The sequence below is a fragment of the Opisthocomus hoazin genome, chromosome 18 (assembly GCF_030867145.1).
Source record: "Opisthocomus hoazin isolate bOpiHoa1 chromosome 18, bOpiHoa1.hap1, whole genome shotgun sequence".
In the NCBI taxonomy this organism is placed as follows: Eukaryota; Metazoa; Chordata; class Aves; order Opisthocomiformes; family Opisthocomidae; genus Opisthocomus; species Opisthocomus hoazin.
Genome location: NC_134431.1, coordinates 5,936,848 through 5,949,981, shown reverse-complemented (window position 1 = coordinate 5,949,981; position 13,134 = coordinate 5,936,848). Strand labels below are relative to the sequence as shown.

The window sequence follows — 13,134 nt, the reverse complement described above, 5'->3', positions numbered from 1 at the left end:
TCTTACCCCAAACCAAGCTATTAGCAAACAAAAAATATATCTCCCTCTGTTCATAAAAAATCCTTAAGATTGCATACACAAGGCTTGTTTCTTACAGAAAGCCTACTGGCAAAGAGCCTAAACGCTATCTCTTGACAGCAACACTGCAGTCATGTTTTTGAAGGCATAGAGAATAAATAAATTAAATGGCAATTTCAGGGTGATTTTTGTGAGGCAGAAATATGGCCGGAGGGCTACTGAAAACATTGCTATCCTTGAGATATCGCCATGGAGCTTTGATCAGCAGCAGTCAGGATCTCTGCCTGTCCCTCACCGTGAAGCTGGGTAGGAGCAGGCAAGCTGAGGGCATCAGACAGCCTGCCCTGCAGCTGGCAACAAAACGACATGACAAAACACGACAAATAACGTTTTAGCTGGTTTATGATTATATTAGGGGGAAGATATCAAGACAGACATATGCTCTGTTTTCAGGTTGCATGACTACAAGGAGGAGAAAGGAATGCCAGCAGTGAACATTGCCACAGAGCAAGCTGATCTCCAGTGTGAGATAAATAAGTCTGGTGGTTGAATTATCAGAGATGCTGAACACATCCTGCTTCTTCTGAAATAAATTAGCACAAAGTGGTCATCTGCTCTTGAAGAGTAGGCTACTGAATTTAAGGATTTCTGAATCCCATGTTCCCATAAACACAGGAGCATTCCCAGGACACTCGGAGATTTACAGAGCTATGGCTCTAGCAAAGCAACCTTCAGATACAAAATGTGAATAAATTTTGGATTTAAGGAAGAGTAACATCCAAAGCATTTGTATAATCATCCCTAATGCTCCGACTAATGACAGTGTGAGAACTCTGAACAGAGGGAATTTCAAGGCTTATTAATTCCCCTAGTTGGATTCACTTTCTCTGTGCATTTTTCCTCCCCTATTCCCTATTAACCTCCTGTAATGGAGAGGAGAAGATTTTTATCGCGGACCATTTCCGATAGACGTACTATGCTTAATTTTCCATCATTAGGCTTAATACAAACCCAATTTCACAATTGGCTTCTCTGAGGAACCTACAAGCAATGCCACATTTTTATCAGCCCCAATTAAAAAACGTTGCAATATCCCTATTCGAGAGGGAGCCTTAAAACTAATGTGCAGTTCTAGTGCTAATACAGTCAGGGCACATGCAGAGCACAGGCTACTTGTAAAATGTAGCTCAGATCACTCAGCTCCTTTGCAGGCAATTATTAATTTCTCACTTCATCAGATCCTTTAATTCTGGTATACTTGGCTCTCTTCTCAGAGAGAAGTAGCATAGGGAGAGGTGAAAGCCAGGAAAGCAGTGCCCCCTCCCTTCCAGAATAACTTCCCTCAAAGTAGGTGCCCATGTGAGGAATCTGGTACTTGAAGAAGCCGTTAGCAGCAAAGCAGCATTTGACTCTGGCCTTCGAGTTTATACTGACAACTGTGCTTCTCCTCCCTTTGGTCAGACAGATAAAAAATAGTACAAACCCCGCTGACTGCAGTAGCAGCTCTTGCAGCATGGTCCATGGCATCACACCGTTGGCGTGCCTCTCACCCATGCATCACAGTCTGGGTCGTCCTACTCTCAACCACATGACACACAGAGCTGAAACCAGGCAGAAGATCATCTATTCCAGGCGTCCGTGACAAACAGACAACCTTGAATGGCCTCTGCGCTACCCAAAAGAAAACCCAGGCCTGACATTTGCACCAGCTCAGGATGGCTATCACAACTTCCACAAGCCAAGGAAAGAGTGGAGAGGCTTTTATGGAGACAAATTGCTATGTATGAGGCGAGCCTAGCGTTCATATGTTCTGCTAACAAAGCCTGATGCAAGAAACATATTGTTCCTTCTCCTTCTAATCCCACCATAAGCCTGAACCTAACCATGGTTAATGAGGCGCTCACGCAAGGCATGACACCTTCGCTCAAGATGGGCTGCTTACAGCAATGTTGTGAACAACTCAGAATGCAGGTAGGAGGGGAGGCAGCGGCAAACCGATCTCTCGCTAGGACAATCAACCAAAGGACTCTTTGAAGGGCTGCAAACAAGCTTTGCTTTTCCTGCAGGTTGCAGCTACAAACCACACCTCATTCCTCTTGGCACCATTATTACTGCAAAAGACAACAAAAATAGCAGTCCCTGAGCAAAGTCAGACTTCTGCCTTAATTGTTGTACTAGAGGCAAGTCACAGCCATTTTCCACAGTCCCCTCTCTCTGTCCCCTTCTCACAAACATGTCCCCACTCCCTTGCAAATGACGATGACTTTGTAGGACAAGTTGGCCAAGACTTTCTCTAAAGTTTCGGCAGCACCTCTAAAGTACATATGCCTTTTATGAGTTTTCAGTGAGCAAAGCAAATCAAGCAGATTTTTTGGAAAGATGCTTGAAATAATTCACTCTGCTACTCAGAAACTACTAAATATATGGAATCGTGCATCAGGGTTTTTTTTATTATTATGTCACAGGCACATCTTATTTCTAGTCTTATGTCCTCAATTTGTTGATAGGAACACATACCACCATATTTCATTGCATACCAATGATGGAGTACACTTCCCAGAGATAATCCAAATTAAAATGTTTCAAGAGATGGTGATTCCATTCTGACCCCAAAGGTAGTGGCAATGGTTAATTACCCTTGCTGTCTAAACATTTCTTAATTGCAATTTGATTTTGCTTAACTTCGACTTGCAGGCACTGAGTCTTATTATACCTTCTGTTAGATTAAAGAGCCCTCTGAGCATTTGAAACCCTAACCCATGCAGGCACTGATCAAATCACATCTTCAGTTTCTCTTTGATAAAGTAAATCAATTGAGAGCTTCTGAAGTCTCATTAGGGCAGGCTGTTCAGGGCTCCAGTTCCCTCCTAGAACCATTTCCAATTTTCCACAGTCCTTTTTGTGGAGCTGTAAATAAAACAGGTATTCTGCACGTTGCTGGAAACATGTTGTTTGCAAGAGGACCATTTCTAATATCAGCAGCTGCCACAGCAAAAAATGTTGTCAGCTTGTTTGTCAACCCTTTTTAATGCAATACTCTTACTCCCCATATCAAGACGTCTGTTGCCAACGCAGATATTTTGATTTCTGGAAGCTGGCACTTTCATTTTCAGCCTAAGCATTCACAGAATACCCTGAAATTTTGTATAAGATGTTAAATCGATGATTCACTGGCTCTCACATAACTAGTCTGATTGGGAAACTCTTCAGGCATCTCAGCTTATGTTCTTAGAGTGTAACTGCAGATAATGAAGTCTAACAATGTTGACTCCACTTTTAATATTCACAGTCTCTCCCTGCTTATGACGTGCTGCTTCTTGTGATGCTCTTCTTTGCTGGAGAAATAATTGTGAACTTGCTGAAGTAAACTCTGAGGTCTTACTCTGCCAAAGGAAACCTCAGGGAGTCCAGCGCGTAGAAAAAAGCTGCAGCAGAGGCCGGCTAGGTGGGCAGCTTTCCCCACTTGATGAGTAACCCTGAGGGCGAGATATTATTGCTTGCCTGCTGCTACAACACCTGTTATATATACTTCTGTTGCTACCCAGACAAGCAAAATAAATACGTCTCCCTCCACAGAAAAACTGATAAACTCCTCCATAGATGTCATAGATAAGATGAAGTGCAGCTGAGAAATTAGATTCCCAGCCTGCAAGTGGCTCTGCATGATCAGACCCCTGTGCAACGTCCCAGTAAGGCTGCTGGGAGGGAACCCGCTCATCCGGAGCACCTCTGGGGATTGAAACTTTGGATGCTTTTCTACATGTCATCTTGTTTCATAAACACAGTTTCATTAGTCTGAGAGACAGGTATTTGGACACAGAGTATGATGTTGCCTTCTGACCAGAAAACTAACCTATGCCTCAAACAATGAAAAGCAATGCTGCACTGATGTGTCATCTAGTCTATGCAGAGAAGCTTCTTTCAAAACTATTGCTTTACTATCCACGAATTCCTTCTGTGTCTGAAGTGACAGGCCTATCATCTCTGCTTATACTTTTGTTCTCTTATCCTTGGCAAGTGTGTAACACGATAAGACATCCTTTGCACAAAATAAATTATATTTTGAGTGGTGTTTGTGATGGATTTAATTATACACATCTCCAGTCTCTCTACACTAGAGTAAGGGTTGTCAATTATTTGACATCTTCCAAGGATGACTACAGCATGGCTAATATCTATTCCCCTTACACTAGGGATATAGTGCAAGCTGGTAAAATTAATTTTCTTTTTTGCATGCATCAAGGCTTTATTATATGATAAATATCCAGCTATAATACTCTATATACAATACAAACAGTGGTATGGCAAACCAAAGTCAAAACATCATTTGTTTAATGATATCAACTGAGCTATAAAAAAGCACATTCCTTAACAAAAAGCCTTCTGACACCAGGTTTGACAGAGCGGAGGATGCATCTTTCATTTCAAAGGCTATGAAACAGCCCCACGTGCATAACAAAAAAAAAAAGAAAGGCTGGAGAAAGTAATTTTCTCTAGATTCTGAAGAGATTTTTAAGAATCACTTGGTAAACAACTTACACAAATGTATTCTAATCTTACAAAAACTACTGCACGCATTTTGTTTTCTTCAGCTAGCATAGAAGAATACCCCTTAAAGATGTAAGAAACATGCTTTGACGAGGTGGGCTAAGATTTGGGACTACTGGGTCCATGTATAACAGTGCAGCCCTTCAAATGCATGGACCTCACCAAGAGAAATCTCTCTTTGCCTCCTTGGTGAAAGGAGGCTGTCAGACCTAACTACCTCACAGAGCAATTCGTTAGTTACAGCTGAAAAACTATTGGCGGCTTCAGAACAGCACGCAAAACTAGGAGCCACTAAAGACTGGAAAAGAGAGTTTTCCAAGCGACCTGATCACCCACAGGCAGAAAGAGATGTAAGAGAAATCTAGCTCAACAGCCTACAAGGGCACGCGCCTCCATTGCTCATTCTACTGTTGGCCAACGTTAGCACAGCAAACTGATGCAGAAGCCTTTCCTGCAGCTCCTTAGAGGCCTACATGGCCTGGGAGGCTGCAGATACAACTGAACAGATCAAGCCATTGATTTTTCAAGCTTCCATGGCATAAAAATAACTCATCTCACAATTTAAAAAGCCAGTAATGGTGGCACTCGCTCATGCAGCAACATCATCTTGGTATCTTTTTAGTTCTTCAAATGTCAGGTTGTGGACATAACCACAGCAGATTGATTAGGCACAGGCAAAAGCCCATCTGAGCTACAGAAGAGTGAAATGCAGGGCAAATTTCTATGTCTTCCTAAGCACAAGCCAGTTTTTGTGTGAGACTTCATGACAGCGAGCTTTCTCTGCTTGTTCTGCCCATCTGCAAGGAACAACAAGGCACTACAGTCCTCATCCTACCCGGAGGGCAGCAACTCCTGTTGCTAGGATCCTTTAGTAGCTGAAATGAGAACAAGGGCGAATATCCTTACACACTGCCAGGAGATATTAATGGAAGCAAGGGAAGGGCATACTTAAAAGGGGCTTATAAGAAAGACGGGGACTAACTTTTTAGCAAGTCCTGCTGCGATAAGACAAGCAGTAATGGTTTTAAACTAAAAGAGGGTAAAATTTAGTCTGGATATAAGGAAGAATTTTTTTACAATGAGGGTGGTGAGACACCAGCACAGGTTACCCAGAGAGGTGGTAGATGCCCCATGCCAGGAAACATACAAGGTCAGGTTGGACAGGGCTCTGAGCAACCTGATCCAGTTGAAGGTGTCCTTGCTCATTGCAGGGGGGTTCGACTAGATGGCCTTTAAAGGTCCCTTCCAACTCACACTATTCTATGATTCTGCATTGGTTCCCTGAAGCGACTGCCCTGATGACATACTTGCCATATACATTTTCTCCAAGAACAACTTCTAAGTTTGTACTACCTCCTCTTCAGGCCTTACACTACTGGTACGATGTGGGCCTTACAGAAGTATTAAAAATAGGGAAATCTACCTCCTTTATTTGTTAGTACTAAATATTCACTTATCTAGTGAAGATGCTTGTGCACAACTTTTAAATCCAGACCTGTCTACAACTGTGAGAGAAAATTAAGGAGCTAAAAATATGCATTGCATAGAACAGTATTAATCAAGCACGGGACAAGGTACAGACAAAACCAGAATCCCCTATACCTTCCTATCAACTAATCACATCACAGTCAAGCCTAGGGAATCATCCGCTATTGCAGATACAGAACATTTATTAGCAGCAGGCGTAACAGATGGGAACAAATAGCACTGAACTGCAGATAGTGCCCAAAGACAGATATTGGTAGTGGGATGACTGATGCCCTTTTTGAAATCTTTTCCTTTCCCAGGAATGAATATTAATACACTTCAACAATTAAACTTCTTTTGCTCATGCAGCAACATCCAACGTCTGATGAATCTGTTCAAGAAGTCAGAATACCAAGGTTTTAATTTGTCTTCACATCACAAGACAGAAATTTCTTCAACGCTAAGGGCAGTTTTACAGCACCTGTGGCTGTTAAATTCAGCTGGACCTTGGGGGGTGACCTGTCCTTGTAAATCATGTCTTAAAAGTGCTCTGTACTCAACTTCCTGTAAGACAGGGATGTTAATCCTTACTCAGATCTAGCGGCTAGTAGAAGTTAAGTTAGAAAGAGTTTTTTATTCCTAAGCACAAGACCAGTTTAATTCCTATTTCCTCTTTTCCATCTCTAGAATCTGGGATTGTGAAAGTTTGGGGGACTTTTTTGGCTTTTGCTTTCCCACGAGAAGCACAGATTGAATTGAATCTATCGCTCCTTGCGCTTCAGATTACGTCATTCTCATAACGAGACAGAGGGGAGAAAACAGCTCCCTCAAATGAGGGTCCGGTTTTCTCAGGTGCCAAGTACCAGACTGAGAGCAGTTTGATACCATTCAGCAAACTGCAGCTCTGGGCCCTGTTTCTGAAGTACAGCCAAAAGATAAATCTACCTTTAGACTTTTCTATTGACAACACTGAGTCACTGGGAAACGAGAACAAACCTTCTGGAAAAAGGACTCCTTTCCTTCCCCATGTCATTAAAAGAGGGTTCATTCATTGCCGTCAGCATTTTGATAGATAGCAGGATAAATGTGTGTGCTGTGGCAGTCCCTCCAAGCCTCTGTGCCCCGGCTGTCAGTCTGTAAGCCAAGGCACTTAAGCGATCGGTTGTAATTTCTTCCTGGTCTAACCGAGGGCCTTCAACATGCTCAGAGTAATGTTTAAAGCAGCCACGGCAGATTACTGTGTCTGGAAGTAAACATTTACTGTAGATAATCCAAAACGACAGGTCTGATAAATACCACTGGTTAGATTCTGATCAACCACACATCATCTTTCTGATTCATAGCGGAGAAATTGCCTTCAAATTCCACACGCAGGCAGCATCCTCTGGGGACAGCCTGAAGTTGCAGGCTGTTATTACTCACTTTCAAGCATACATCTCCAGTAAGTTTCTGGATAACTTCTTTTATCAGCTAACAGTTTCTGCCAATTTTGCTGTCTCTGTTAACTTACTGTAAAAATGCATTACTCTTAAAAACACAAAAGCTAAGAGCTACACACTGGATGCTTTACTTATCATCTGAACAAGGAAAGCTAATTTTCAGAGATGCTGAACACTAACACCTCCCTCCAGCAGCCACAGAACAGCTTCCACCTCTCAGAGTCTGCCTTTTTATTCTCCTCTCAAACCCACACCAAACCACTTGGACATTGAGCATTTCCCTTTCAGCACGCGCAGAACGAGGTGGGGCCACTTGCCCAAACCCAGCCTCTGATTTCTCCAAACAATCTCTCTACTTGCAACCGAGTTCGAAACTGCAAGCTCTCCCCTGCTTTGGACTTGCAGACCCTCACTTGTCCCAGGCAGCTGAGCCTCACCCGCAGGACTCGGCCACGCCAGCTGCGCGGCACAACCACCTACGCGAGCCAAAACCAAGCCAAAGGCAAGGCAGCGCCCGGGAATTTGGCCCGGAATGTCAAATCCCATTCACAAAAAGAAACAAAAAATACTTGCTATCACTCCTAAACTTCAACTTTTGAACTCTTCTTTCTTTAAAATAATTAAAATACCAATTAATAGCAATAATAAACCATGAGTAAAATAAAAGTCTTTCCAATTAACAAAACACATGACCACACGATTATGATTTTGGAGCCCAGCCACTTAACAGTGCTGAGTTATTTTCAAGATGCAACGAGTGCGTTTGCTCTCCAGTGATGTGCGATACACCATACCTGTCTTCTTACCTAACAGCGTGGTCGATGGAACAGTGTCTGATGATACTTTGAGATGGAATTCCGTTCACCCACACGACACGGATCAATGGAAATCAACAGAAGATCAACAGGAAAAAAAGTTAAAAAAATGAAAACAAGGTTAGCTGTATATCACACTCCGAAGACTTGGTCTATAGTTCATATTGGGAAACGTACAAAAGCAAGGAAAATTTAGAAATGAAAGAAAAGTCTGGCACTAGTACCTGAGTAGTAGGAATTCAACAAAGATTTGCTCTGAAGGGTTTTGCTTTGGACAGAAAATGAACAAGGAGAGGGTGATGCTAGGTAGGAAAGACATAAGGAAAAGACTTTAGACATATATTAAGAGAGAGAAAGAGAACAGGGACAATGCTCCTCAAAGAACACAGCAATATGGGATATATAAGGCTTATCAAAATGAATTATATTTTTCATCTCGACATGCATATTACATTTATTACATTGTCATCATGATGGATTTTCTTTAATATAAGCTCTCCAGACCCCAAATACAGTGTTATAGTTATTGTAAATCACTGTGTTCCTTCCTACACAGGATACACGTATAGGACTATATTCTAGGTACTTATTTTTTTAACTGAAGGAACAAACTAATGTTTTTGTCTCTAGCAGAACAATTCTTAAAAATGACCCCCAAAATACAGAGAATCAAATGCAGTATTAAAAAGTAAAATAAGCCTGCTCCAACACAATGAATATTAATACCACAAAAAAAACACAGGTAAGGTAGCAAATTTTTTTGTGAAAATAATACAAGATAACATGGGACTTGTTCTTTAAATGAGAGCTGTTCACAGCAAATTCTATAATACTTTCCCCTGTGAGTTGGGTTCTTTCAGCAGGACAAGCATCCCTGCTTTCTCCGATGAAAGCACTATCTTCCTCTGGACAAGAATCCACAAATTATTTCCATATTAATCAAATATTTATGGAAAGAAGGCAGGGCTCAACCATCTTCACAGTAGATTCTTTCATTGATAGTAAATTTATGAGGCTGGTTTGTATCTACAACAGCATACATGTACACTCTCATGGTAATCCATCATTTCTGAAGACATTCTCTTGTTATCACTCTGCATTCACTCTTTGAGTTACAGGCATTTACTTATCTCTTCCTCAGAACATCGGGAAACAAGCTAATACAAATCTCAGTATATCAGAAAGATGACAATAGATAACACAGGAAAAACTATTCCATAATCCAATAGAAGCAGATAATTTTCCATATACATCAAAGTCATTTCAGAAGCAATTTTCATATCTCTAGAGCAAATACCACTTAAAATTTCAAGTTATTCTATGGGGTGAACCAAAGAAGTCACTAGTCCAGGGAGTTTCAGAAAGTCTGCAGAATTACCTCCTAAGAAGTATAGAATCATCTAGCAAATGAGCTCACGCTCCTTCTGCATTCTTCTGCCATATTTTCAGAATTACACCACTTGAGAACACATTAAAATAATCAGATTTCTCTTGGCTTAGTCTGCTGGAGTTCTGCCCCAGCTGCCTTCAAGCCACACATATCTCTCCTTTGGGGCCTCATATTTTCTTCCTTGTGTTGGTCAGCCTAAATCAGGCCCCTCCCCTTCCTGCACCTGGAACGTGGCCATTTATGCAGCTGTATCAAATAAGGTCTAAAAAGAGTAATTTGTTTGCCCAGGGTCACAGAGCAAGTCAACAGTCAGAGCCTGAAGCGGGACTCAATTTTTCTGAAATTTGGGAGTATAAAAGAACTCCTTGGGCCACGCTGCCTTCCCAGGAATTGCTAACGATAAATTACTTCGGCAGCTGCAGATACACACCTCACCTCAGTTAGTCTGATTAACAGTGTCACCAGCTGAGGTTCACTACATGAACCACATTCATGAGACGGGGAGGTAAATTCTAGCTTATTTCTTCAGAAGAAAAAGGGGGAAAAAACCCACCAAATACCAAGTTTCCACAGACTTTGGAGAGCTCATTCTGAAAATCAGTCAGGTAGCGGCTTGTGTAAGGAGAGATGTGTAAGCAGGGCTGCTACCTAACCTGAGGCTCGTACAAGCACCGGCGTGTGCAATCACAGGGAACACTTCTAGCGAGGATTTCTCGTCAGGGTAGAGATTAAGACTTCATTTAAAATTCTCTTTACACTCCCTGGGTTGGCACGTGAGGCCACACAGATCCCTCTAGGCATGCAGCATGGGGGAGGCTCCCTCCTCTTCTGAAAATGATTCTCCCTTGCTTTTTGTAAGATTTTCTAAACTAGCAAAGCCCATAACAATCCCAAACCAGTACGAAAATCGGTAGGAAGCATTTTGGTTTGTTTTTCTTTTATGCCTTCATGAAGTTTGGCTTTATTACTATTAATTGTAGAATTTTTCACAAAAAAAAAATACTATCTCATGGTCATGATCCTGCAGGTCCTTGGATAGAATTTAGCAGGTATCTCAACTTGTAGCGAAAATTATCTGTGGGGTAGGAGTAAGAACTAGATCTTGATGTAATCGTCTGTTGTGACTTACAGCAAACCTAAAGACCTTTGCACTTCATTGATCACAAAAACATGCAGGATCTAGAGAGGTGTGAATTTAGATGGTTCTTGATTAAAAACAATCCTGAACGCCCGGAGTGCCACTTACCTACAGCCTCCTTCTACCTCCTTGTTCTCATTGGTAAAAGCACAGTAACTTGGTAACTGTTCAATAGGGCTCGCTAATGCAAACTCAGTTCCCTACAGCTTCCAAAATGCTGCTTCTGTCCGTAACATCAAAGCAACCTACCTAATCTGTATCTGCCTCACTCCTGAAGGTTAGAATCATAGAAAGTTTTGGGTTGGAAGGGACCCCAGAGGTCATCTAGTCCAACCCCCCTGCAGCGAGCAGGGACACCACTAACTAGATCAGGTTGCTCAGAGCCCTGTCCAACCTGGTCTTGAATGTTTCCAGGGATGGGGCCTCCACTACCTCTCTGGGCAACCCATTCCAGTGTTTCACCACCCTCATTGTAAAGAATTTCTTCCTTATATCTAGCCTAAACCTACCCTGTTTTAGTTTAAAACCATTACCCCTGGTCCTGTCACTGCTGTCTCTACTAAAAAGATTGTCCCCATCTTTCCTATAGGCTCCCTTTAAGTACTGAAAGGCTGCAATCAGGTCTCCCCGCAGCCTTCACTTCTCCAGGCTGAACAAGCCCAACTCTTTCAGCCTGTCCTCATAGGAGAGGTGCTCCAGCCCTCAGTTGTCTGGAAAGCAGTCTCCTCCCAAACGGAGATGTCACAAAAGCTAAGCACACCCTAGTAAATCAAACTGGCTGCATTTCAAGAGATTAAACCCTCAGAATCAAACAGTTCCTCCTAGAAAGCCCCCAGGGATGTCAGAATGGCTCTGCTTGTAACACGGCATTCTCCTGGACAAGCCCTACCATGGTGTTTCAGCACTGCAAAGCCAGAAGAGCTGCTCCTTTGTGCAGGACCTACCATGAGCGCATCATTGCTAAGCAGAGATACCAACCACCGCTTTTCCCATCACACGGGTGGGCTGCCAGACTGCACGCAGTTCAAGTGCAATAACAACCCCTCACACACCTTTTGGTCAGTGCGCAGACGTTGGTGGATGATTTTAGGGGCACCTTGTCTTCAGTTTGTCATCTCGTTTCATAATAACCCAGCAGCGAGTCAATGCCTACACGTGACTGTGCTGTGCCAGGCGGAGGAAAACACCACTGCTTTCCAAACGCTCCTGCAAGCTGAGAAGCAGGCTCTAACACTGCAAGCACCATCACCTACCTTTAATGGATTTACAATATATTTTTATTTTTTAAAAAGCAAGATAATTGAGAAAAGCAACTATGATGAGCCTGCTTCACCTCCACACAACCCCTGGGTAAAACCAGACAAGCTGGAATAGCCATGGACTAATCTACCTTTCAGCAAACACCTATTCTGCTTCTATATGGTGGCAGAGACAGAGGGTGAGTCCATAAAATCTCTTCAGTTTAAACTCCTATACGTACCAGTAAGAATTCTGCCTGAATAACGACTAACAGCATCGAATGGAAAGATGGATGAGGGGCTTTGCTTTGGGCCAGGAAAGATAAATGCCCATTTCTCTTCTACTTTTCAGCAAGACCTGAGGTCTCTCTGTTCCAGAACAGAGGCTACAGATTTTCCGGAATGTAATTACATTTGATAATGAACACCTCTGCCAAATGATAAAAATCAAAACTGCAAGTGCCCAAGAGGACTGCATGCTCCTGAGCACTGCACTGGCCTCTACAAGGGGCTCCGCTGCACACAGACAGCATGACTTCATGGATGATGCCATCTGCGTGAGTTTATAGTGATAATATAAGCATTTTCCCCTAAAGCACTGAGATAGAGTAGGTGAAGAAATCTGCATTTTTATCAACAGCAGAGACAGGAGGATGGTAACTCCGTGGCAAAAGAATCACTGTTCCTACACTGCATAAGCTTTTCAGAGTTGCCTGCAAAAGTGGCCAGGTCTGTGTCCCCTCACAAAAGGAGGTGCTGACAAGCAGAAAGGCAGCTGCTTGTTTTTGGTGTCCTTCACGATGCACAGCCCCAGGCAGCACCCTCTACAGCCGCTGGACCCGTCAGCAGCAGCTCCCTACGGCGTGACAGTGCTGGAAGGCAGTGAGACAGGCAGCAAACCCAGAGGCTACAGCTGGAGGACAGCCAGGGCTCTCCCAGGAACAGCAGAAGTCCTCCAGCAGCTGGAGCAGGCCACTGGCCAAGCTGGAGAGACCATGGGAAGAAAAAACTTCTACAGGGACTCATGGAAGTTGTTCTGTCTGAAAGGTCATTAAACGTGTTTGGGATGGGAAGGAAAAAC

General features: G+C 42.8%; 1 protein-coding gene across 8 annotated transcripts in view; it reads right to left on the bottom strand.

Annotated features, from left to right (window-relative positions):
* Positions 1–13,134, bottom strand: part of PTPRT (protein tyrosine phosphatase receptor type T) — a 475,971-nt gene that overhangs the window by 47,938 nt on the left and 414,899 nt on the right. For 5 of the 8 annotated variants that reach the window (XM_075438296.1, XM_075438298.1, XM_075438297.1 and 2 more), the window contains 2 exons: positions 8,512–8,589; positions 8,279–8,314 (listed from right to left, as the gene is read on the bottom strand). The exons of 2 other annotated variants lie outside the window; for them this stretch is intronic. In XM_075438296.1, the coding sequence (XP_075294411.1) occupies positions 8,279–8,314; positions 8,512–8,589 (114 nt within the window). The remainder of the gene's footprint in view (positions 1–8,278; positions 8,315–8,511; positions 8,590–13,134) is intronic. One more of the 8 variants, XM_075438300.1, reaches the window with a different exon arrangement.